The sequence below is a fragment of the Balaenoptera musculus genome, chromosome 11, assembly GCF_009873245.2.
Source record: "Balaenoptera musculus isolate JJ_BM4_2016_0621 chromosome 11, mBalMus1.pri.v3, whole genome shotgun sequence".
Taxonomy (NCBI): domain Eukaryota; kingdom Metazoa; phylum Chordata; class Mammalia; order Artiodactyla; family Balaenopteridae; genus Balaenoptera; species Balaenoptera musculus.
In genome coordinates, this window is record NC_045795.1 from 69,940,537 (window position 1) to 69,965,530 (window position 24,994).

At 43.3% G+C, this 24,994-nt stretch overlaps 1 protein-coding gene across 1 annotated transcript in view; it reads left to right on the forward strand.

The window, feature by feature from the left end:
• Window positions 1-24,994, forward strand: part of CACNA2D3 (calcium voltage-gated channel auxiliary subunit alpha2delta 3) — a 768,110-nt gene that overhangs the window by 680,795 nt on the left and 62,321 nt on the right. Inside the window, 4 exon segments of the mRNA XM_036869418.1 lie at window positions 4,456-4,517; window positions 5,845-5,889; window positions 12,195-12,257; window positions 15,684-15,754. Coding sequence (XP_036725313.1) covers window positions 4,456-4,517; window positions 5,845-5,889; window positions 12,195-12,257; window positions 15,684-15,754 — 241 coding nt within the window.

Genomic DNA, 24,994 nt, shown 5'->3' on the forward strand with positions numbered 1-24,994 from the left:
CTCTGTCTCCATCCTTGTGTTGAAAGTTCCTAGCAGGGAGCCGGGGAGCCTTTATAATCAAATGGAAGTGAGGAGCACCGTGAACTCCAGGAGAAATATGTTGATGATTTTCTGGACTGTCTAAAAAATTTCAAACCCCAGGAATGGTGTTTTAATTTTCTGCATTCTCTTTGGGACTTGGGTTTCGCTAAAGCATTTTCAGTCCTTGTTTTTCTTATTAAATTAGCAGGATTGACTTGAATCAGAATATACCGTTATGGCTTGAAATGTTGAAAGAACAAAGTAGACGGGCATGACAAATATCTCAGGTTCCATTTGGGATGTGTGGGGGATGGGAGAAGAGAGGAGGAGTTGTTGAAGTAATGATGATCTTTTTTATGATAAAAGTTGAAAAAAGGAAAAATAAAACTGGAACAAAACAAAGGAAAATAGCAAGAGGAAGCTAAATTTCTGTTTGTGGAAGCTTGTATTTGTTTTTCTGAATAGAATTAGCCATAGGAATGCCCTTAAGCATTTTTGTTTGTTTGTGGAGGGGAATTTTTATTCTGGTTTTTTGAGGGTTTTTTGCTGTTTGCTTGTTTGTTTGTTTTTTGCTTTAAATCAATTTGTACTTAAGAGATAATTAGCCAAACGCACCCAGTGGCTGTGGCTGCCTGACTCACCTCACTCTCCTATTTCCCACTGTCTGGGCCATTTCCCTAGTCCTTCCTTCTCAGGGCTTTCATTGTGGACTTTCTAAAATATAGATCTGAAGTCCTTTGACTTTTCTACTTAAATATCTTAAATGGCTCCTCAGACCCTAAAGCAGGTGTCAGCAAACTTTTTCTGTAAATGGCCAAACAGTAAGTATTTTAGTCTCTGTGGGCCATTCAGCCTCTGTTGCAACTACTCAGCGCTGCTGTTGTACCAGACAGTACGTAAACACATAAGGGTGCCTGTGTTCCAGTAAAACTTTATTGATAAAAAGAGGCTAAATTTGGCTCTTGGGCCAACTCCTGGCCTACAGGATACTCTTCAGGTGTGTTGGCCTGACATTCAAGACCATTTGCCATTTGACCTCAGCCCCCACAACCATCTCCCCCACTCACATTCTTTCAAGCCTCAGAAGACAGTATGGTCTTTGAAAAGGCTCCATCCTTTTGCCTGTGCTGTTTCTGCACTTGATTCTCATCTTTCCTCTGTTCTTACTTTTTCTATGAGTCAGATCTCCATGCTTTATCTTACACAAAGTTCTTACCGATTCCCCCAGGCCAAGTCTGCCCCATCCTCTGTGCTCCACAGTTCTCTGTTTAAGCCTCTGATGTTGCTTTTACCACGTGGCCACTCCCCACATAGACTCTGAGGGAGCATGTGGTCTCATTCCCCTTAGCACCCAGCTTAGAGCCCGGCATAGAAAGCACCACTGAACAAATGGTCATGAAATTGACCCACCAATGGGCCTGTGAATCTCTTAATCATAGAGAAGTATATTAACTTGTAGGTGAACATACTACAAACCCAGAAGTGGGAAACCATGGGCCAGAGTTGCTGGAAGGGGTGTGGGCAACAAAAAACACAGCCAGGGCAAAATGGAGCAGATCCATTATAATCAAGACTGTCTGGGAGTCCTTTGGCATCGACCTCATGGCCCAGACAGGGAGTGAGTGAGGAGTGAGGGAAGTAGTGTCTAGTTTAGGGCATCAGGACCAGGGAGAGGATGCAGCCTGCTGGAGGGAGATCAGAGAGAAGCAGCCTGCATGATTAATGGGATGGAGGGACTGACTCATGAAGCAAGATTAAAGCACTCTGAGGAGCTGGGATACAGACCGAAAGGGGCAGATGATAGCAGGCTGCAAGTATGTGAGATGGATAAACACCCAGGAGGGAGCAGCTAGCTTCATTAGAGAGGTGAAAACGGGGCCTCCATCAGAGAATGGGAAGGGTGCTCAGAAAGGGCATGGGTGACTGACGGGGGAACTCAGTAGACGATGGGTGGGCCAGGGGCAGCTCTGGGTTGCTGGGAATAGAAACACCATAGAAAGGTCACCGTGGGGTGACTCTCTCAAGGAACCCTCTGCTTTTATCCTGTTGTGTCTCGAAGCCTGCCGTGGCTGTTGACCTTGGCCTGCAGAGATACACACGGAGGAAGAGAGAAAACTCGTTTTCCTCCCTCCCCTTAGATACCAATGATTGAATGTCACAACAGTTTTAAGGCCTTCTGCTCTGAGGTCAGCTTTCTGCCATCCCTCCCTGTGTTTGGTAGAACCAGAGATACTTGCTTCAAGACCCTTCTTAAGTCCAGGTCAGGCTCTTACCTCTTCCTGCTGGTGGATCTGACTAAAAACCCAGCCAGCGCTGTGGTTTACAGCTTCCTCAGTTGGTTCCTCTCCAATAGGGATATGGCTCGTCAGGCACTTTGGAAGACAAGATTCATTTGAAACTGCAGTGAATAGCCTTCAGGCTTCAATATCAGCTTCCTTCAGGTATTCTCTGAAATTTTCTCCAGGGCTAGGAAGAGCAGTTTATGCTATAGTCTGACCAAATGGCCCATATCGTGGTAGGTCCTCCATAGCCAACTTACTGTCTACAGTAAGGCCTGTGGAGTAGCCTAGCTCAACCCCGGCTGCACATTTAGATCACCTGAGGTGCTTTTTAAACATACCCATGCCTAGGCTCCACTCCCAGAAATTCTGATTTAAATGGTCTTAGTGTGGAGGGGGAAGGCACCAGGCATCAGAATGTTTTTTTGAAGTCCCCCAGATGGTTCTAATGTGTTGAGAACTGCCACTGAAAAACCTTTATTCAGGTATGATTATAATTCACACTGATGTTTATCTATCTATCTATCCATCCATCCATCTACTAACTATACTATCACCTGAACAGTTTTTCTAAAAAAGCAAGCATTTACCAGTGAGTCATCTATGTGCTTGGCACCTTGCTGGAGGCAGGGATCCAGTGGGGAGCAAGAACATGTCCCTGTCCCTGGGGAGCTTATGCTCCAGAAGATGGAAGACACTTTGGGCAAAGCGGGATGAACCCAGAGTGCTGAAATGGTGCATTTCAGAGTCTTCCGTTCTGCATGTTGCAGCCATGCTTAGCTCTAGTCTTACCCTAGAGTCTGACGTTCTAAGTGCAAAGATAGAGGATGAGTCTCTCTAAGTGTACATATCCCAGTTAACTTTGACTCTCAGATCTTGCTCCAACAATTTGTTTAGGAAGTAGAAATGCACTTGGTACTTATAAGGGTAACAGCCCAAGACCTTCATAAATCTTCAAGTTCCTGAAGCCAGCAGAAGAATGTTTACCCAGGGTGGGAGTTGGTGGGGGGCATCTAACATGGTGGCCACATAAAAGTATATGAGTGAATTTAGTTTTTTTTTGTTGGTTTTTTTTTTTGGTAATTGTGTACTTCTTTTGATAGGTATTATTATGTAGATTGAAGTTACTGTAGGTATTTCAGCAAAAGAAAAAACATGTGGAAAGATAAATAACAATACTGGTGGTATAAGGATATGGCAAAAATTGGGGAAGTTGTGTGCAATGGACTGAAGTTTGCAAAACTGCCCAGGGGTAAATGGTGTCCCCTTGGGGAGGGCAGTGTTTCCAGCACAGAGTCTCATTCTTTCTTTCCATCTCCTCTAAAGTTTTCTCACCATCTGATGAGCTTTTTCCCCTGACTTGAGTACTTTCGAAAACAGTTTCAAGAGTTACTTTGTCTTGACTTCATAGAGAGAAATAATCTGAGCTTGTTCATTGCCTAGTTCTGAGGTTCCACCGAATTCTTCTTTCCAGAGTTTCAAATCACTTTCTTAACCTCTTCCATTTCTGTACATTTCTCTTACTAGAAGTAGCATTCACTGTTGCCCTAGGGAACTTTCCACAGACAAGCAAAGATCTATATAATTCCACCAGAGTTCCTGGGGAGAGAAGATCACTGAGATGTGGATGCTGGGGGACAGTTCAACAAAGTCATGTCATGGCTGAGTGACTCGCTTCCAAACACCAGCCTCAGGACAAGTACTTTTCAAGTTTCATATCTCAAAAATATATGCAGAGTACACATTTTAGGCATGCAAGTTCATGCAGTAATAACAGAAGTGGGAACCCTGAAGGAACCATGATCTTCTGAATATTCTTCTTATTTCCATTCCTGTCTTCAGCTGTGCTGGGGAGGGTGGTGACCACAAGTATATGAATTTTAGAAACACTCAAGTAACATCTCTCCAAAGAGCCATCTGCACTGTGCTCAGTTTGTTCTGTCAAGAGTTCTATGACTACAGGTAACCTTGAAAATTCCTTACCTGAAAGATAAAATGTTTTAGTTGTATGCTTCACCGTAAATTTTGTTTTTAAGTGTTTTTATCTGATGTGCTTACATCAGCATCTTACCTTGACAGATAATTTTCAATGATAATCTTAAATAATTGTGTAAAGAGATCTCTAATGCCATGTTTTATTTATAATTTGTCCAAGCTGTAGGCATTCAGATGAAACTTGAATTTTTCCAAAGGAAGTTCTGGACTGCCAGCAGACAGGTAAGTTATAATCAGCATGTTGAAGAATTAGCGACACAGTTATTATACAGGTGTTCACATTTGAGTACCCGGAGCCTAAAAGTACCAGATTTCCGATGAATGTTTGTAAAATGAACTGCTGGGCTGCTCAGATTACCTTTCATTTCACTGCAAAATAAAGGGCTGACAGCGTGTTAGACACCACATGCTGGGAAAGCAGGGAATTTGCTCCTGCAAACAGTAGTAATTGTAATTGTGAGATCAAACTAGTGCCCTTCTAAAAGAGAAGTGTTTCTTCTAAGTATTGGGGACTTTTGCAGATTTTCATAGTGACTTTTTTTTAATCTTGTGGTGCCCAATTACTTATTTGTGAATCTCTTTTGAAGGCTTTTGCATAACTAGGGTAGACTAAGCATGCCTTCTTTGGCCAAGGGCTCTTCTGCCTTGGATAATCTGGGAACATTCTTTACTTGCACTATACATTCTGTACTAAGTAATCTCAGTGGTATTTGTTCAGTAATTCAGCAGAAATGGCAACACATAAGTTGCCTCCATCTGTCCAATTCTAAATGTTGAAATGGTATATCATTTCTTAAATGAAGATACTTTAGGAAACTATGTACCAAGAACACAGACAGGAGTTTTAAAAAAAAAGTCACTGGGGGTTAATTTAAAATTAAATGGATACATAATTATATTTCTTGTTACTCAAAGATTTGAGGTCTTAAAAAGACATCAATATTGAATGAAGCATAAATTAAAATGGACAACATAAATTAAAATGAAAAAGGGCCCTGTTGCCCCCAAATTGTCTTTTTTTTAAAATAAATTTATTTATTTTTGGCTGCGTTGGGTCTTTGTTGCACGGGCTTTCTCTAATTGCAGTGAGCGGGCTGGCTTCTCATTGCAGTGGCTTCTCTTGTTGCGGAGCACGGGCTCTAGGCACGTGGACTTCAGTAGTTGTGGCACGCGGGTTCAGCAGTTGTGGCTCACGGGCTCTAGAATGCAGGCTTGGTAGTTGTGGCGCACGGGCTTAGTTGCTCCGGGGCATGTGGGATCATCCTGGACCAGGGCTTGAACCCGTGTCCCCTGCATTGGCAGGCGGATTCTTAACCACTGTGCCACCAGGAAGTCCCCAAATTGTCTTTTATATTACTGTTTGGAGCTGGTACTCATCCTAGAGAGAATGGGCCAATTCATCCTGGAGCATTCCCTTTGGATGAAATTTGGTATTTACATAACAGGCTAGGACTTTGATAGGCTGTCCTTGAGTAACTATGTGGCAGCCATAGCAGACGCTGGTGTGTCCAAATGACACGTTTCCTTTTGTTTCCCCCTCACCCCACAGTGCGCCTCTCTGGATGGCAAATGCTCTATCAGCTGTGATGATGAGGTATGAGGGCCTCCTGGCCCTGTGTCTGCCCTAATCAAGTTGGGGGTGGCAGGGGCGGAGGCGGGTGGTGGTGGAGTGGTTGGATGACTACGGGTGTTTTCTCACAGGGGGAATGTCTCACAGAGCCAGGTCTAACAGATTGCTCTGGACCAGTTTCCAAAAACCCAAGGACATTTGCTTTGTTTCTTTCTTTTTCTTTCTTCTCCCAATCAGATAGTTTATGAGAGCTAGAGAAATGTGATATAAATGTCCCACGAACAGCACTACTGGGACTTTGGCATTTTATAAAAAAACGATACAAATTACTGCCATTTGAAACTCATGTTACAACTCTCAAAGTTTTCTCCCCATGTGGTACCTCTTTTCATCTTCTTAACCACCCGGTGAAATGGATAGGAATATATGACCCATTCTGCAGAGGGAGAAACTGAGGATCAGAGAAATAAAATGACTTGCTTAATTTCATGTAATAAGCCAAAAATCTAAGAGTTGAAAACTCAGAATGTTGCATTCTAGCATAATGCTTCCCTCCTACAACTCCCTTTCCCTCCCTTCTTTCTTTCTCTTTATCTCTCTCCCTCTCCCTCAATCTTGGGAGGAGGAATTTGAATTCCACACATGAGCAATAGAAGAAAAAAGATGTACCACTGTCCTAAGTCTGTCCATCAGATTTAAGTTTTTACAGCATCCAATCCCATGTATCTTCTGCCCCACATTTTGGATCAAGCAGGTGTGAAGTGGCCTTTCACTTTGGCTTAGGCGGCCTTCCTCTCTCTGAGTCAGCCAAACCATTAGTCAATACATAAACTGGAACTTATAAATGATCACACATTCATATTCCTTCTGGTTACCACAGGGATTAAAGAAATCCTAACCAAACGTAATTCTAACTCAGAAAACATAGATTAGAAGTATATTTCCAAAAAGTAGGTGAAGCAAAGACAAGTAGAGAAATATGAAAGGGAGTCCAGGGTGAAGCTAAAGTACAAAATGCTCAGTCCCCAAAGATCTGGCTGCCAGTTTTAAAAAAAAAAAAAACATAATTGCTGTATGAGTTACTATCCAAAGAGTAAAAACTAATCAATCAGCTTTTCAGCAAAACCCCAACTTTTCCTGACCATCAGATCAAAATTAATTTTCCTGTAGGAAAGAGTACCCTATGATGTTTTATGATCAACACCCTTTCAGTAAGTTTGGGGATGCCATTCATAGGATAGTCAAGTGGCTTCAAACCTCTCCTCTGTCTTTGAGGCATTAATTGTCTTACTGGAGTGTTCAACTCAAGACAACTCAGCTCAACAATAATATTGATTAATCAGTGTCACAAGGCCCTATGTTAAGCCCTTTACTTGTACAATTACTAATCCCTATTTGTGGTAAAAGAACTGAGGACAGTTGGTTGGTTAGTTGGGTGACTGGATGGATGGTTGGTTGGCTAGTGTGATTGATGGTGTTTTGGATAGTTGGGTTGGTTGATTGATTGGTTTCTAGTTGATTGGTTGGATGGATGGATGAATAGTTGGTTGAATAATCTGATGAATAAAGTTAGAGGCAGTGTTCCTACAACCCACACTGCCTCTGTGCATTCTCATATATAAAAATAAGTGGAAATGGATTCCCACTTAGACTTCGAAACATACAATATATATTAGTTGTTCAGTAACTGATTTCACAGGTGGTCTAGCATAGTGGTTAAAGGCACAGGCTATGGAGTTAGAATAGCTTCAAACTGTGACTCTGACAGTAATAAGCCTTGCCTTTGTTTCCTCAACTATACAATGGGGGTAGAAACACCTACCTCACAGAGTAATGATGAGGATGAATGAGATAATATATGAAAACTTTATAGCACAGCTCCTGGCGAACGGTAAGCACTCAATAAACATTAGCTATCAAACAAAAACGTCTGCAGACATGTTCTTCCCTTAGAGTAGTGGGTCACCTGAACCTAAAACCTCAGATGGCAACCACATACACACTTCAGGCAATGACAGTTTCCACTGGGCATGCCTTCCTCACTACTAATGATCTCCTTTAGCAGCCATTGGGATGGACCCCCATTCAAATATCATTTTAAAAGTTCACACACTTTGAAAATTAAGCATGGAATTTGCTGGATTGCTGAACTTGATCTGATGCTCATTTTGCACTTTGAAACTATCATCCATTTCCCATTTTGACTCTAAATTTTGGCTTCAGGCAAGCAGTTGACATCGTTTTAAATGGAAAAGCCAGGCCCCTTTCCATCCTTTCAGCAGACTCTTTCCACGTGTCATTCCCCTTTCATAGCTTTTAATTAAGTCTTTGAGGCCATGTCCCTCCACTCCCCGAACTGCCCTCGAGTGATCAGGTCCCCATTAAAAACAGCTGTGGGGGCTCATTAAGTTCACATGCTTCTGGCTTCTCCTCTGTACTGAAGACCTGGCCCAACTCCCACAGACTTATCAGACATGCTTTGCCTTGGATCCACTCCAGCCCCTCTGTCTCTCCCAACAATGGCCTCCCTGGGCCTTGGCTAGAGTGCCCTGGGCCGGTGGGTGGAGTCGGTATGGCCAGATGTCTTCCTGGCTTGTAGATACATCTTCATGGAGGGCCTGGCCATGGGCCTGACTGACGACTTTAAGGAGCTCCATTCCACACAAAGCAAATGTTAACTTCAGAACCTGAGAGGCAACCTCTCACACACTCACTCATTCCTTCAAGACACGTTTACTGAGCCCTCCTTACGTGCCTGGTACCTCCAACACCCGGGGAGTCAATGGGAAGCAGAGTCAGAAATGGCCCCTGTCCTCCAGGAGCTAACTGGTTAGCAGGGGAGATGAGCACACACGCTTATCAGCTGACTTGCCTCCCCAGCCTCTTGCTATAAACTATGTAACAACTTCCCTTTCTGAGAAACTCAATTTGCAGCAGTAGGATACTTATAAAGAGGGCACATAGTAGGTGACCAATAAACATCATTTGCTGAATAGACACAAGCACAGGTCCTCCAGGTACTCACTATGCACCTTGCTCTGTGCTCAGCACTTTGTACTCACTGGCCTACTTAATCTTCTCACCACTCCTCTGAAATAGTTGTTGCTGTCTCCATCATTCAGATAAGGAAACTGAGACTGGGAGTGTTAAAAGGCTTTGCTCAAGGTCACACTGACAGCAAGTGTCAAAGTCTCCGATTCTCAAGCTAGTATCTTAGCCTCAGGTAACACAGGTAACCTTCCAGGTAACACAGGCGTGGTGCTGTGCTTCTCACCCCCAAGTACCCTTTCTCCCCAGCTTTCCTTACTATCTGTGACTGCCCAATTCCCATGGCCTGGTTTGGGGCTCTGAACCTCAGATATCTACCTGACCTGCCTCTGTGGCCTGGAATAGGACTTCTCTGAGCAATACTGAGTCATCAAGTAGTTGAAGAAAGATGCCTTTTTAAAAAAAGACAACTTCTCTCACCCACTCTGTCTTTGTCTCTGCATTTTTCAAACAGCCTCATCTTTACATGTTTTGTCACAGGTGGCTGTGGAGTGGTTGCTTACAATATCTGTCAAAACTTAGAGCTCCTGGTTTCCCCAAGCCCTTCAGCCTGTCAGCCTACCCTTGGGACAGGGCTCTGGGCAGACTCCTTCTGAGAGGTTTGGCTTAATTTGGGGCAGAAGTAGCACAGTGAGGGAAAGCTGAGAAAATATCTCCTCTCTTTCTTTTTACTGGAGGAGGGAGTATGGAGAAGGTGATTGGCTATTTATTGTAAAGAGACATAGAGAAAACAATTTATCAGACTGGAATCTGGCTAATTCTGTCCTGTTTCATAACCCAGTACCCTGCTCACTTTACTCCAGTGGCCTTACTCCATTCCACCATACTTCCCAATAATTTAATCAAGAAAGGTCTGTTTATGAAGTCTTCACAGAGACTAAATATACCTAACATAGCAATATTGCCTATAATGAAAACTAAATGACACCTTTCAGATTAAGGGGCCCAGTTCTACATCAATGACACAGCATCCTTGCTTCTGACCTGTGATTTTCTCAGTGATTTGTCACTCACAGTGTTGGCAATATCGGTTTCTTACTTTCCCCTCTGTGCCTTCCACACCAGAAGAGAGTGAGAGCAAAGGTGGATGCCTGAGAAGTGAGTCTCCTAATGGCCAATCCAACCTTGATTCCACCCAGTGCTGGCCATTATAAGGAGCACAGAGGTCCTCATTTCCAAGAAATGAGAAAGAACCAAACATTTATGGCAAATAATGAAACATTTCATTGAAGCTTTGTCTCTAAATAAAGTGAAAATGGTGAAAATACATTTATTTTATTTAACAAATTTAAATTATAATTGCAGTCATACTATAATTCTATAAACAAAGGACACATTTGGTTTGGGAGTAGGGAGTATAACATTTCTGATAAAATTATAAAAATCACAATATAGAATCCTTCACTTTATATTTGATTTTCACAGAGTGATCACAAGGAAGGTCAAATGTAGTGGAGCTTGATCCGTTTCCCCAGGAGCTTCTCTTAGTCCCTTGCTTTTGAAATCATTCTCTTTGGAGGCATCTTTCATGTTATCTGTGGTGATGTTTTCTTTCTTCATGTGTTACCTATGACAGATACTAATGTGCCCACGGCTTCCTGTGTGATTGGAGCTGATCTCCAATATCACTTTCATGGGCTTCATGAAATATTGCCTCTTTCCGAAGAGTTTCAGTTGACTTTATAATCTATTTGCTTTGTACTGTCTAATATTTACAACATTAGACGAACAGAGATTGACCAAAGATATAGGTCTAATAGCAGCAATACCAGTTGGCTAGGGATGTTTGAGTAGGAACTCACTTTATAATTAGGGATAGAGGGTGAGTTATGATGACTTTGGATCTCTATGCAACTGCAAGGATTTGGAGAGTCAGTATTTTAATATGGAGGCCACTCCTATGCTCAACATGTATGACTGAAAGGAGGTTAACCTCCCTTTGCATCAGGGTCTATATCTGCAAAATGACAATCAGGATCCTCAAATAAACAAGGGTATAGATTTGTCTAATATGACCCAATTAACTTAAAATTAAGTTTAACTCTGCACGTAGCGCGTGGCTGCCATATTGGACAGTAGAACTCTATGAGTACTTTCATAGTGCTGTGTCCTAAAAAAGGAGAAAGTTTGTCAAGACTCCCACCAGGGACAAAGTAGTCTCCTTACAGCTAAGAGCTTCTTTGAACAGCAAGAGTGTGACCAAGTCATTCATCTGGCCCCTTGGGATAACCAAGAGAAACCCTTGGTCACCAAAGCAGCTGACTCGTTTCTAAAAGATGCTAGCAGGCTTTTAATTTTCTGCCGATTCTCCACCATTGCCTACTGATAAAGGATGCATCTTTCTGACCAACTTACTGCTATACTTTTGTGCCTCACTAAAATCGACTACACAGATAGGTAAATGTCCCAGAAAACACCAGCCCTGCAGTGGTCTGGAGCTAGGGGAATTTAGCTCAGGGTAAAGATATGTTACAAATTAAATGTTGCAGTCGATATGTAAAGCCGCAATAAATAGAAACTGAGTTACATCAAGGACGGAATAAAACCTTAAATTTAAACTCCACAGCACTGTAATTAAGACTTAGCCTGTAGCAAATCATTCACTTGAGATTAAAGTAGCATGGGGGAAGCAGAGGTTTGGGCTTACCTTGCTACAATTTATAAATCTGAGCTACCAAAAGCTAACAGCCCTGCCCCCAAATCCAGCTCCCAATTAAAAACACAGTTTGAAAACCTTTAGGAGGCCTGAGGGGACCCTTTAACAGAAGTTCTGCCCCTTCCCTCCTGCCTAAGTCTATGAACAAATTAAAAAATATTACCTGGTCCCCTGATGGTCTTCTGAGCTGACACGGTGTTTTCATTAATACATCATTAGAGTAATGGCATTGTGCTGGCGTTTTGCTTTCAAAACAGGCTGCACTTCAACCACCATGAATACAGGCTCGGGGGCCTCTGGACACTTTGTTCCTGGGAAATATTACTCAGGTCATAAAAATTTTTAAAAAGGAAGATAAACTGTAATGCATAACTTTAAAATGTATATTCTTTTTATCCTAATCTGGGATGTTCAAGGCTTGCTTCGTGTTTTATTTTTGTTCATTAGTTTTGCAGAGTAAATGCTCGGGTTAGCTTAACCATAGCCTTAACTCCTAGAGCCAGCAGGCATTTCCAGTTCTCCCAAAACAGCCTAAAATAGGTGTCTCTCAGGTTGGAAGTATGTCATTTCGTGTAAAAGCAGCCTGAGGACCCAAAGTTGAAACTGTGGTGTTTTTATTTTCTAGACTGTGAACTGTTACCTCATAGACAATAATGGATTTATTCTGGTGTCTGAAGACTACACACAAGTGAGTGAGAAATTTCTACCTACTCAAAGTAAGGATCCCAGACTGTGCTTGGGTCAGGGGGAACAAATTATGGTGTTGAAACTTTGAGACATGATCTGTATTTAAGAGGTAATAGCAGGAGATTATAAAACCTTATTTCCATCCCTTTAAGAATGTCACAGCCTACTTCTCAGCAGGCCCCAAAGAGATTTTACCTCCGGAGAGGAGAGGTGGGGAGGGGTGCAGAGCCCAGGGTCTGCTCCCTCACTCATAAAATGTTCAATTTATGGAGCTCTTTGCCTTGAGCATGGTGGTGCCTGAAAGAGTTTGGGCAATTTTAAGGAGGTTTCCTCCTTTTAATAGTTTGATATTTTATCTTTATATATATATAATTTATATATACACACAAATATATGTATGTATTTATGTATGTCAAAGTAATTATTCTTTATGGCTTTCTTTCTGGTTTTTACTTTTTAAAAATTAGTTATCTGAGCTCAGGGATTAACTTGGGTTCTCAACACAGAGGGACAAGAATCCACATATAGAGGAAGAATGTTTTTCATTTGATCGAGCTGTGTGCAGTACAGGGGCAGGAGGGAGAGATGGAAAGAAACCAAGCTAGGGTGCTCAGCCAAGAAAGCTCCAGTGATATTTGGAAATCAAAATAAGAGTTAAAATCAATAGCATTGTAATAGAGAAACACGGGTTTCTCCTTTAAAACGTGGTGACTGACAACTTTTTCTGCAATTAGAAATGAAATTGGCATGTTAAAAGAAAGTCAAATCAAGACAAGTTTAGCAGTGTGGTGTAGTAAAGTAACACCAGAGGTGGAGGCAGATGGTTTCTGATGCAAGCTCTCTTCCTCAACTAGTTTTGGGATCTTGGGTGCATCACTTAACCTGCCAGGGACTCCTGGCGGGCTCTGTAAAAGGAGGATGGTTGACTAATGAAGGCTTCTCCTAACTCTAATATTTCAGGATACTAGCATTTTATAATGAAGTGTCATTTAAATCATTTAAAATGTTTTAATAGTCAACAGTGCGATAGACCCATTAATGCCTAATAAATTAATTAATTGTCTTTAAGTATGACTCTTTAGTGTCTAAGCTCAATGGCTTGTTAATCTGTGAACACTGGCTCCAGGTAACATGTGGAACTGTGCTTCAGTTTCCCCCCTTATCTATGAGAACACTGTGGGATTTTTTTTTGTCTATTTATTTTATTATTTTATTTTATTTATTTATTGTTTCTGGCTGCATTGGGTCTTCGTTGCTGCGTGCGGGCTTTCTCCGGTTGCGGCGAGCAGGGGCTACTCTTCGTGGCGGTGTGCGGGCTTCTCATTGTGGTGGCTTCTCTTGTTACAGAGCATGGGCTCTAGGCGTGCAGGCTTCAGTAGTTGTGGCATGTGGGCTCAGTAGTTGTGGCTCATGGGCTCTAGAGCGCAGGCTCAGTAGTTGTGGCGCAGGGGCTTAGCTGCTCCGCGACATGCGGGATCTTCCCGGACCAGGGATCGAACCCGTATCCCCTGCACTGGCAGGCCTATTCTCAACCACTGCACCACCAGAGAAGCCCATGTTGTGGGATTTTAAATGCACCTTTGGTGGGTGACAGTTACACAGTTGAGACTCAAGCTGCCCATACATGGTCTCCTCAGATGCTGGACATCACTGGATGTTGGACAGTTGATGGACGTTAGATAGGAAAGGTGAGCCCATGAAACAAGGCCAGTCTCTTGGGAGCAGGACTGGCCATAGGCCTATGGTAATATGCCCGTGTGTCTGGGAGGAGTGAGAAACCAAATCAATCCCCTGTGAGGAGGAGCTCTGTCATCCTGCCATAATCATGGAGGGCTGAGGGTGGGAACCTGATCCTGGGGGAGGAAGGACATGACGATGTCTTCCAGTGGTGAGTCTTGGACCAACCAACAAAGTGAACCACTGAAATAGTGACCCTTTCCCAAGCCATGGCCACTACATGTGGGCTCTGATCCGTGCTTTATTTCTGGATAGAATAGCCCAGGGAGCCTGCGGGCCTGCCCTGCCTCAGCTTGTTTGACGTCTTGTTTCCTGTACTCCAATTAGGCTAATTCTTCTTCATCAACAACCAGTTCCATTGATACTGGCATATTTACACACCAGAAATGCAAATGTCCTTCTTGCTCCCAGCAGCAGCACATACCCACAGAGTTTGCCAAATGTTCAAGTGTCCCTGGAGTGAAAAAGGCAATGCTTGACCTTCAGTCAGTGAAATGTCATTTCTTTCTTTCCTCCTCTCTTTTCTGACTTTTTGGCGAAGTCTGTATGTGCCTTTCTGCCTGAAAACTCCTAGGAGCCTTGTTGAGGTCACTGCGTTGTAATGGAATCAGGATTTAGTTAATATCATACAAAGCCTATGGAATTTATATAATTTGGGCTCTGAGTGTAATGCCGTCCACCCACCTCCACATAAGCTATAAATCCTCAGAGCACCCACAGTACAGATGGGGGTTCTCTACTGATCTACACTAGCCCCTTCCAGGGTGTTGGCAGAGGAAGGCTGTTGCTCCAAGCTCTGTTCTGCTGTATTGGATACACCCTCGCCCTTGGGACACTGATGATAGTGGCTCCAGGAATCTGGAGGGATGCCCGAGGATGTTAATCCTTCATTCCACCATTCAGAGTTGGCAAATCTCAGCCAGCACCAAGAACTGGACTTGCAGAAACATCAGCCTGGCGCTGGGGAAGGACTGCTAGGCCTCCAGTGCCCTGAAGACAGCCCCAGAGCTGGGGTCGGCCATTGGAAGTCTGATTGGCCGAGCCTTCTTTTCGCAGGGCTGGACAGCTTCATTCTTGGTCAACATATTAACTGCCTATGGACAAAATGAGGGTGTTCCTCAGAAAGTAATTTAGAGAAAGGACATATTCTCTGCTGTAGGAAATTTATAGAACCGATGAAGAAGACTGCTATATATCCCTAAACAGGTCATTTAGGAATTATAAACAATTCTTTTTATTACTGCTTAGGAAGCCCTTTCACAGCCTGTTTCTGTCTGTATGAAGTAGTGTTTTAATCACAAGGGATTGAGAGCAGATTAATGCCTACTCCCTCTATCCAAGAGTAATGGTGCATGCGTGTGTGCTTGTGCGCATGTGTGTGCACACGTGTGCATGTGTGTTTTAATTACAACACTCAGCACGTGTTATGCAATGTCACCCTTACCCCGCCCCGCCGCCCCTGCCATGTATTTGGAATATTCACATCTGCTTATTAGTTTGCTCTGTAATCCCATAACTTCTCATGGCTATTAAGACCTTTTCCGCTGTTATGTAACAGTAGTCCTGAAAACCTGCTTTTTTGCCCCTGTCAGCTCCAGGACACAGAGTGTGTCCATTTTTATTTCTTCTCTGGTGTTTGGGCACATTATTTATCTACACTTCCTCATGGGTCTTCTTTTCTTCCCTGCAGACTGGAGACTTTTTTGGTGAGGTGGAGGGAGCTGTGATGAACAAATTGTTAACAATGGGCTCCTTTAAAAGGTAAGGGATTTTATGGTTCCTTGCGTCCCCCGAGAAAGTTTGCCTAAATAAAATAAAACAAACCAAGGTCAAATAAAGCAAGCCCAGACTTGACCCCATGGCTGTGTTCATGCTCCAGAAGATCTTCTGAAATTCGATGCCTTTTGCATGAGTGTTAAGAGTCTCAGAAACTCAGCTCACAATGCATTCCCTGTTCCCTTAGCATAGCATTTATTAGAGGCTGGTCCTGAAGTCGGAGCCTGCACTGGGAGGTGATTATGTTGGTCTGAAACAAGTGATTGCAGAGAAGCAGGAAGCATTTTCACCTGGTCAAAAGGAGGAGGGAGTCTTGTCTCACACTGACAAGCTGGGGCAGCTTGCTAGAAATCTGGAACTCAGGGATGGGAAGTGATGTTTAGAGACTCGATAAAATTTTAGAAAATCATGTAAAAGTTCACAAAACCTGCTCCCAGATGGAGGTGAGTTTAAATCTGTTGCTAGAATTGCTAAAATTGGTGGTAGTGACCGCTCAATTGAGTTGTGAGGGCTCTTGTTGACCCTAAGTGAAGCTCGTATAGGATGATTTCCTCACAGCCCCGCATCCCCCGTGGGCAAGCCAGCCATGCTCTTGGGAACACCAAAGCCAATGAGAAAGATCATCACCCTGCGAGATCAGGATGCCAGTTTTTTCCCCTCAGGAGTCAACCTGTCTCCCTTCCCTTGGCCTCCCAGGGAGAATGGTGGCCCATTAGTGGTGCTTTCCTGGACATATATGATGCTGTTAAATATATGATATCAGGAAATACAAGGATGGACCTAGGCTCGCCTGTGAGAACTATTGCACATTGGTTGCCAGTGGGAGAGACAGTCCCCCCAATTTATTACTCCCCCGCAGCTGAATGGCCAGGAAGTGTTAGCTCAGGAAATCAGACTTTTAAGCTAGTCAATACGACCAACTGAGTGCTGTGCTGAAAGCAGGGAATTCAAAAATGATGACCCAATTTTTGAGATTCCGTAGCTTGTTTGTGCCAGAAGCAAGGAAACAAGAAATGATATTTTTAAATGGCATGACTCCAGCACTTCTGCAATCTCTGACACACTTGCTCTCCAGCCTGCCTGAGTATTCACCTCTGCTCGAGTCCCTCTTTAAAATTCAAGTACATTTTTTTCCTTCTTTTGCCAGGAGTCGTTGTACATAAGCTTGAAAACTGGGCTTGGAGCTGGGCTCGGGTTGCTCTGCTGGATTGTCTGCCGTCCAGGGCACCACTGGTTTCTTGTATCTTTATGTGGATATGTACATTTGTATTGTGTTAGCTTGTTTTCAACTTGGTGGGGGTAGGGAGAGACAAAAGAGGAAGAATAAGTACACACATGTTTCTCATTTGAAAGCATATTTTTCAACTTTTTTAACAAAATGACTTTTTTTTTCCTCTTCCCTCTTAGATATTCCTTTCAAACAGTTTGGTGGGAGAAAGAAAAAGGTTGTAGCAGAATTTTAAATTCCTAGACTTCTCCTTAATGTGGGTGAAATATGGTTGACATGAATTTAGAACTTTCACAAGAGTAGCTAGCATATTTGAGAAAAGAGAAGTGCTGGGACTCTCTACTAAATTTTAACAGCGACTGCTGTCATTTGGGAATTACTTGACAAACCTCCTAGGCTTCTTTGAAAGGCCCCCTCATGAGGCCAGGACAGCAATGAGAGTTTGGGTTTTGGAGTCAGATGGACTGGCTTCAAATCTAGCTGCATGACTTAGAATAAGTCATGTTACCTCCCCAAGCTTTGGTTTCCTTACGTGGAAAATGAAGATGATAATAATAATTACTTGCAAAGGTTGCTGTCAGAGTTAATGAGATAATAATAAGCATAAAGTTCTGACACGGTGCCTGGCATATATAAGGGCTCAGTAATTGCTAGCTGCTGCTATGATTTTTGTTGTTGTGGGTCTTTGACTTAGCTTTTTACTTGGCACCAGGTGATGCTTTTGTTTTTATTTTACATTCACACATTTCTCAATGGGCTTCCCATGACACCTGGTGATGGGGTCTCCATCCAGTGTTGGGGTACTGAGGTCCTCCTGGAACTCAGACGTTCAAGCCCTTGCCCTTTCCAGCATGTTTACTCAGAAAATAAGGTTGACAGTCCTTTTATTCAGAGAAGATCTATATTTCAGAAGCACTGAAAGGATGTAGCCAAAAGTAACAGTGCCCTGGGACAGATGTCAGGCACCATGTTAAACTGTACCCCACCCCCAAACACAGGATACATGGAGGTTAAGTTGCTTTGGTGACATGGCCGAGCCCTGGTAAAGCTCAGGATCCATTCACGTAGCAGACATCTCATCTCAGCATCTTGGACAGTGCACCCTGGCACAAAGTTTCTTAATTTGGTCTGCTTACACCCATTTCTAAAGAAACGTCTTTCATATGCAAGAGCCCTACAAACCATCTTCTTCAGAAAGACAGAGCTCAAAGTAAAGAACGCCATCTCCCTTTATCAACCTCCCTTTTATCTCTCTCTCCAGTGGTCCATAGTCACTGCCTCTCTCTCTAAAGCAAGGCGATGCTTGCCTACTTGGCATGGACTCTTTCCTTGATTGTTTGGCCACTTACCTGGTGACCCGATGGCCATTCTACTTAGGTGCCATCAGAGGGAAAGAACATCCACTTCTGCATCTACAGTGCCATATGGGAGGAAGGGAAGTCACTGATTTGTGTGAACAAATTACCAACTTGAGGGAGCTTTGAGAAAGTTCTTCAGCAGCATGTGCAAACCATCTTAGAGGTAAAGTGGTCACTCTTGGTCACTTAGGCTGAGTCTCTGACTTGACTCTGTCCACCCCACTTACAGATGACATAGTGCCCCGGGCCAAATAACATACCAATAGCCTCAGCAATGTGAAAATAATGAAGGTAGCAGTGGCTACCTTCCCAGAGCACCTACCAACATACCAGGCCTAGGTTGCAACTGACAGATCTTACTTCCTGCAGTCCTTTCCAACAACTTGTGAGACAGGTATAAACAGGACCAGTGCAAAATGAAAATGTGGTGCCCCTTGCTCAAAAATTATTGAGAGTTTCAAGATGGCAACAGCAGAGCATTAAACAAAGCACACAGCCCTTCTAAGTGCAGGGTTCTGTCCAGTTACACAGGCCACGTGCCCATGAAGCTGGATCTGGGTATATATATACGTATTTGATAGATGGAAATAATGGGGCTTGGAAAGGTTAAGCACTTGTCTCTGTGTAATGGAGCTGGATTCAAACATCCTGCAGTCTAAACACAGGGAGAATTTTCTAGCCTCTCCCCTTTACCTGGTTCTATGTACAGTAACATTGTGTAGTGCATGGAACTTCCTTCAGTTTTGTTGGAGACAAAGTGAAGGATAGCCAAGGAGGATGTTGGCCCAGCAGTGACTTATCTGGGCAAGCAGAACTTTCAGGATGGGAGGCCAGACGAGTGATAAGATCACCCAGATTTCTTTTAACTAAAGTTGATAAATTGTTAAACCAAGCCATGTCCCCAGGCTTCACATATTTTCTCATAAGATACCAACCATATTCCAGGTCAGCTTTTTGTGTTTCAAACAGAGGACTTGAAATACTTTTTTATTCTTACCATGGAAAGTAAATGGACTCCCTAAGTGGCCCTGACTCATTTAGGGCTTTTCATTTTAGCTGCTTTTCTCTTTTAACTCAAGTTCATGTCCAGTAAGAGCCTTGTATTCATATTTCTCAAAAGCCACAGTCCATTTCTCTCCTTGCTGGCCTTGGCAGTGACTTTGCCCTTCTCACAATACTAAGAGAAAATCTAGTTTCAAAATATTTTTTATTATACAGTAATTCATTTATTTCCCCACCCCTTCTTGCCCCCAGTGATGGGACTCAATGTCAAATATCCAGGGAAAAGTGAGAAAAAATATATATAGCTGGTCATAGCAGAGTCCAAGATTCCTGATAGGGCCTCTTTGATATACTGGATTTGAAATATGAAGACTTCAGGTTGAGCCTCAGAATGGCCACTGTGTGGCCGCGGACAGATTCCTCAGTTTCTCTGGGTCTCAGTTTCTTGGCCACCAAAATAGGAATTTTGGTGAGATGGGATTTTGTGAGAATCACCTGAAATAAGAGAAGTGAAAATGCTTTGCAAATTGCAACGCTACTACAAATAGGAGGTAAGATTAGCTCTTGGATAAGAGCTCCAAATGTCTGAAATCTTTTTTTTTTTAAATTTTCTTCTCTTCTTTTTTAAATCACTAATGACCCCCGAAAGGTAGTTACTGCACAGCAGTCACAGTGTTGGGGGTGGGCCTGTGGGCCTGGACTCAGCTAGCACCTCTGGAGAGCTCTTAAAACACACCCACGCTCCAGCTGTACCCCAAGAGATTCATATTAGATTTGTCTGGGGACGGAGCCCAGGCATTTATGCTTTTTAAAAGCATCCATGTGATTCTCAGGTGCAGTCAGGGTCAAGAAATACTAAGTTAAATGCACCGGGTGCCAGTCTAGGTGCTGCCCAACTTCGAAGTTGCCTGACTTTTGGCAACTTTAACTCCATAATTTCGGTTTTCTCTGCAGCAAAATGAAATTGAAGGCGTGATGTTCATACCTGCAGTGAGGGTTAAATGGAATAATGCATGCTTTTACCAAACATCCTTGTGGTTTCTGCCAAAGGGTCTTCGCTTGTTCTTTGTGTATTTAAGTAAGCTCGAGGAAGGAATGACCCATGGGGCACACCTGGCCCTTGACTTGCAGAGAAAAGAACTGCTTGCTAATAATTTGTTTTTGCTTTGGGGGCTACTGAGAATTACTATCCCTCTTGGTTGTGTCTTTTCTGTTTTGTTCTGTTCTGTGTGTTTTGTGTGCATGGCTCAGCATGCCTGAGCTCTCATCCCTCCAAGGCCATTCGTATCTTCCCTGTGGGGCCTGGTGAACGTCCTCCTCACCTCACCCCTGCACATTCATTAACACAGTCAACTCGTGTAGAATTCCCTGTGGCGGCTCCTTCTAAATTGCCTTTCTAAAACGGTGACTCGTCAGGTAGGATTCAAGACTTGGACCATTTCTACCCGTGTCTCCATATGATGGACCTGCACTGGCTCCATGGCGGGTGACTGGAGCTTTCCCTGTCTTCGGTGATTGCGTTACGTTTCAGCGAATGCCCTGGCCTTGCAATCCAGAGAGTGTTAGGGGAGAAGTCTGTTATGTTTGGATGGCTGCTCTCTAATACTGACTGCTCCGCCGATGTCTAATACTCAACAACTCATGTAAGGACTGTAATGGCTTCTTGGCTTCCTGTTGACCTGACTGTGTCCACTGAAGTATGCTTTGTCAGAGGTGGCATTGAAGGGAGCAAGAAGACGGATTGGCTTGGACAAGTGTGTTTCTGGGCCAAACTTTCTGGAATGCAGAAACATGGGGATTCCAATGGACTGCTCTTTAAAACCCGAAAGCTGCTGCTTGAGGATTCCCAATTACAACAATAACAATAGCCACCGTCATCTACATCATAATAGCAGCAGGCCTCATTTATTGAATACTAATTGCAGTTGACCCTTGAACAACACAGGTTTGAACTGTGGGGGTCCACTTATACACGGATTTTTTAAATAGTAAATACTGGAGTACTACACGGTCTGTGGTTGGTTGAATCTGTGGATACAGAACCGTGGATATGAAGAAACTGTGTTTACAGAGGGCAAATTGTACTCGGATTTTCGACTGCACAGAGGGTCAGCTCCCTAACCCCTACATTGTTCAAGGGTCAGCTGTACAGGCAAGGCATTATTCCAAGCAGCTTACATGCATTACCTTAATTAATCCTCATGGCAAATCCATGAAATACCTACTATCATTATTGCCATTTGACAAAAGAGGAACTGGAAGTGGAGGCTTTAAGCGTTTTAGTAACTTGTTCAAATTCACCCACAGTAGTGTGTGGGAAGATGGAATTTGAACTCGTGTCTCTTGGATTCTAGATTCTAGACCATGTTTTCCTGGTCACCACTCATCTTTTCCCATAGTTGGAGAAGCCTAAAGTATTCTCTGCAGGGATATTTGTTCATACTCATGCTTGTTTTGCTTTGAGAGAAAGTAAAAGTCTTTCAAACTTGAAGTCCAGTGTATTGGTTAGTAGTTGGTTCTACTAGAAATAATAGGAAATTCCAAAATAACAAAACGTGAAAGAACATAGGAGTCTTTTTCTCTTTTATGTGAAGGAAGTCTGAAAATACTAATTTGGGGGCCTCATGTTGTCATCATGGACGCATGACCACATCTTTTTTTTTCTTTACCTCCTTCTAAGTTGGCTTTTAAACTCAAGATTACCTCATGATCCAAGATAGCTGCTGAGCTGCAGCCATTAATTCTGCAATCTAGGCTGGCAGGAGGATTCTAGGAGCTCCAAAAGGCCAAGTAAAGTTTCTTCTTAAAATTTCTTTCTTTATTTAAGTACTTAGTCCCATACAATACTTTTGCTTCCATATAATACTTCTGCTTAATCACATGGCCTCACCTACCTACAAAAGGACCTGGGAAACGTGCATATCAAAAAGTCGGTGTTCTGCTCATTGCGAGAGGAGAATGGCTGTCGGGAGACTGTGACAGCCTCTGCCACATCCAACATGCCCCAGTTTGCTTCAGACCACCCAAGTCTTCTAACTATTGAATCCTGCTTCCTGTGACATCCACTTTGAAACCCTTCCAGAGATGAGGCTATATTCCTAACTCCTAGTTTTCTCCACACCCCACATGCCCGTGCAGTCCTGAACACAGATGGTCATAGCCACCATCTAATGCATCTGTCAATGATGTCTGACCCCAGGCAATGACAGCAGGAGCACTCGATAACACCTGTTGGGTTTGACTAATAGTAATGACACTGGCAACACCAACATCCCTAGGTTCTAACATCCTGAGCCTCAGTTGCGTGCCCCACACTGTGCTAAGTGCAACTCAGGCATTACCATGGTACAGTTGTTGTGAAATGTACACATGGCGCCAGGCATTTGGCAGAGCCCAAGGATGCTCCTCTAGCATCCAAGTTTCCTGCCTCAAGTGGGTTTTGCATTCACTCATTCCCCAAGCAGAATTTAGCTGTTTCCTTCTATTTCTTACTCAAAGAAGCAAAAGAAATTTAGCCTTTTCTATGTGGGATTAATCATAATTGCATTTTCCCCTTCAGTTTAACAAGGAAAGCTAATATTCATGGAAGGGGCAGTTGAATGGGCAGACAAGCCACTGGCTAGGTGCACCTACTAGGCACCTGTGCATGTTATCCTGTGCCCCAGGATTGAAGCAAATTTGGCTGGGAGAGCCACAGTGACTTCACCTTCTGAGCCTTAGTATCCTCTCCATGCCCTTGACATCAGAGATAATACTTGACTGGCAGAAAGTAATTGATTATTTCTTATTGTTACTGCTTTTATTACCTGGGTGAGATGTTGATGTGGTCAGTATCTGCGACTTTGTTTCTTTTTATAGTCTCAGCACCTGTTGATGAAAAGCATTTGGGGCTGATAGACCCTCTGCTTAATCTATAGAATGAGTGAGGCTCCCCTCTCAGGGTTCTGCACTGGACCCTGAGTGGCCCCAATACCCTATGTGCTGGGCTTTCAGCTGGTGCAGCCTTATGGCACTTATTCTCTTCTAATGATGGGTGCTCATAAACTAGATTTGTTTTAGCGATTTTCCATCAGAGCGTTCAAAGGCAGCTTCAACTCACCACCTCTGCTGTGTTAGATGCGCTGTGTTGATCATAAAGAACAGTACAGTCTCTGTAAGAAGATGCTATGGGATGAGATGGCCACCAAGGCAAAAAGGAGAGACGGGAAAGCTCCTTCTGGATCTACTATTAGTGTTCAGATGGAACAGACTGACTGAGCTTTCCATTCTCCTGGCTGTCTAAGATGTATGAATGAGTAAACTTCCCATGGTGACAATCCCTTTGTTTAGAATTTCCTATGTTCCTGCTCCATGCCCTGACACTTGCAAGTTGAAAACTGCCCCAGAGAACACATTTTATAGCCCAACAAAGGATACATATTTTTACATGCTACCCTAGTGAGTCACTTTTGCTTCTCATACTTTTTGATTCAAAATTGCTTAAACATGTCCCTCGGCGGGTCTCTATGTCAGATGCCTCCCTGTCCTGTTTTAGGGCCATATTTGCAAACATTAAGCTGTTTCAAGACTGGTTTTGAGGCAAATTTTTAGCCAAAGTGAGTTAGAGTTGTTGCAAGTAATGTACCTGGCCTCATGGGCACAAAGTAGGTGTTTAATAAATGCTGGTCCCCACCGTTACTAATGAGCTTAAATTAGCTGAACTCATGCCTTTGAAATTCAGCCTTCTAATTTTTAGGAGAAATCTTTTTCTTGGTCGTGATTTTTGTCTAGTTGGAAAAGAGCAGAATCAGCAAAATGGATTTAAGCAATTCCTAATGTCATGAGCCTGACACCCAAGACTCTACCTAGTACAGGATACACAGGGTTGCCCATGCTTGGTTTGCATTGCTTTGAGTTTCTTCTTCAGAGACTGTATCTGCCTTCTGTCAAAGTTTCAAGGAGACCCATCTGGGGAGCACAGAGATGTTAATGATAAGGTCTCCCCAGCAGCCCGCGGTTGCCGTGGCCTGGTGGTGATGTCATGGGGATTAAGGCATGTTATCTGTAATAAGAATAAACTCCTGCTGCTGAGTGCAGCAGTACAGCACCAATCTTGGGCTGGGCACGACGCTCAGGGCTTATTTTAGACCCGAAAGAAAGCAGGCAATTATCATGTTCTTTAACTATAATCAGCCGAACAGGATACAGGTAGCCACAAAATGGAGTTATTTAAAACAGTAACAAAATCACTTCAAAAAGGGCAACAATCTGGAAGTCTCTCTTTCTGCAACATCTAGTTAAAGCTGTCTAAGCATGGAGAAGAGAGAGAAGCTTTGTTTTGTAACCTCCTCAGTGGCAATCAGATCAGGAAAGCTTATTTGTGAAATGAAAGGCAGGAGCCCTGGCCTGGAAGCTGCCCTAGAGCAATTGAGTTTGGACCCAACAAGTAAACTGGAGCCTTTAAAAATGATCCCAGGAGAATCCTGAGCTTCTAGCCGTCTGTTTGTCATGGTGGTTACCGTGGCAAGGGGCTCTCACTAGCCTGGCCAGCTACTCCAGCCTGGTCTGGTGACCCCATCACAGCACCTCAGCTTGGGTTGGAAGTTGATTCTGGATATTGATTATGAGACCTTATCTTGGGTAGCATTCCCTGTGACA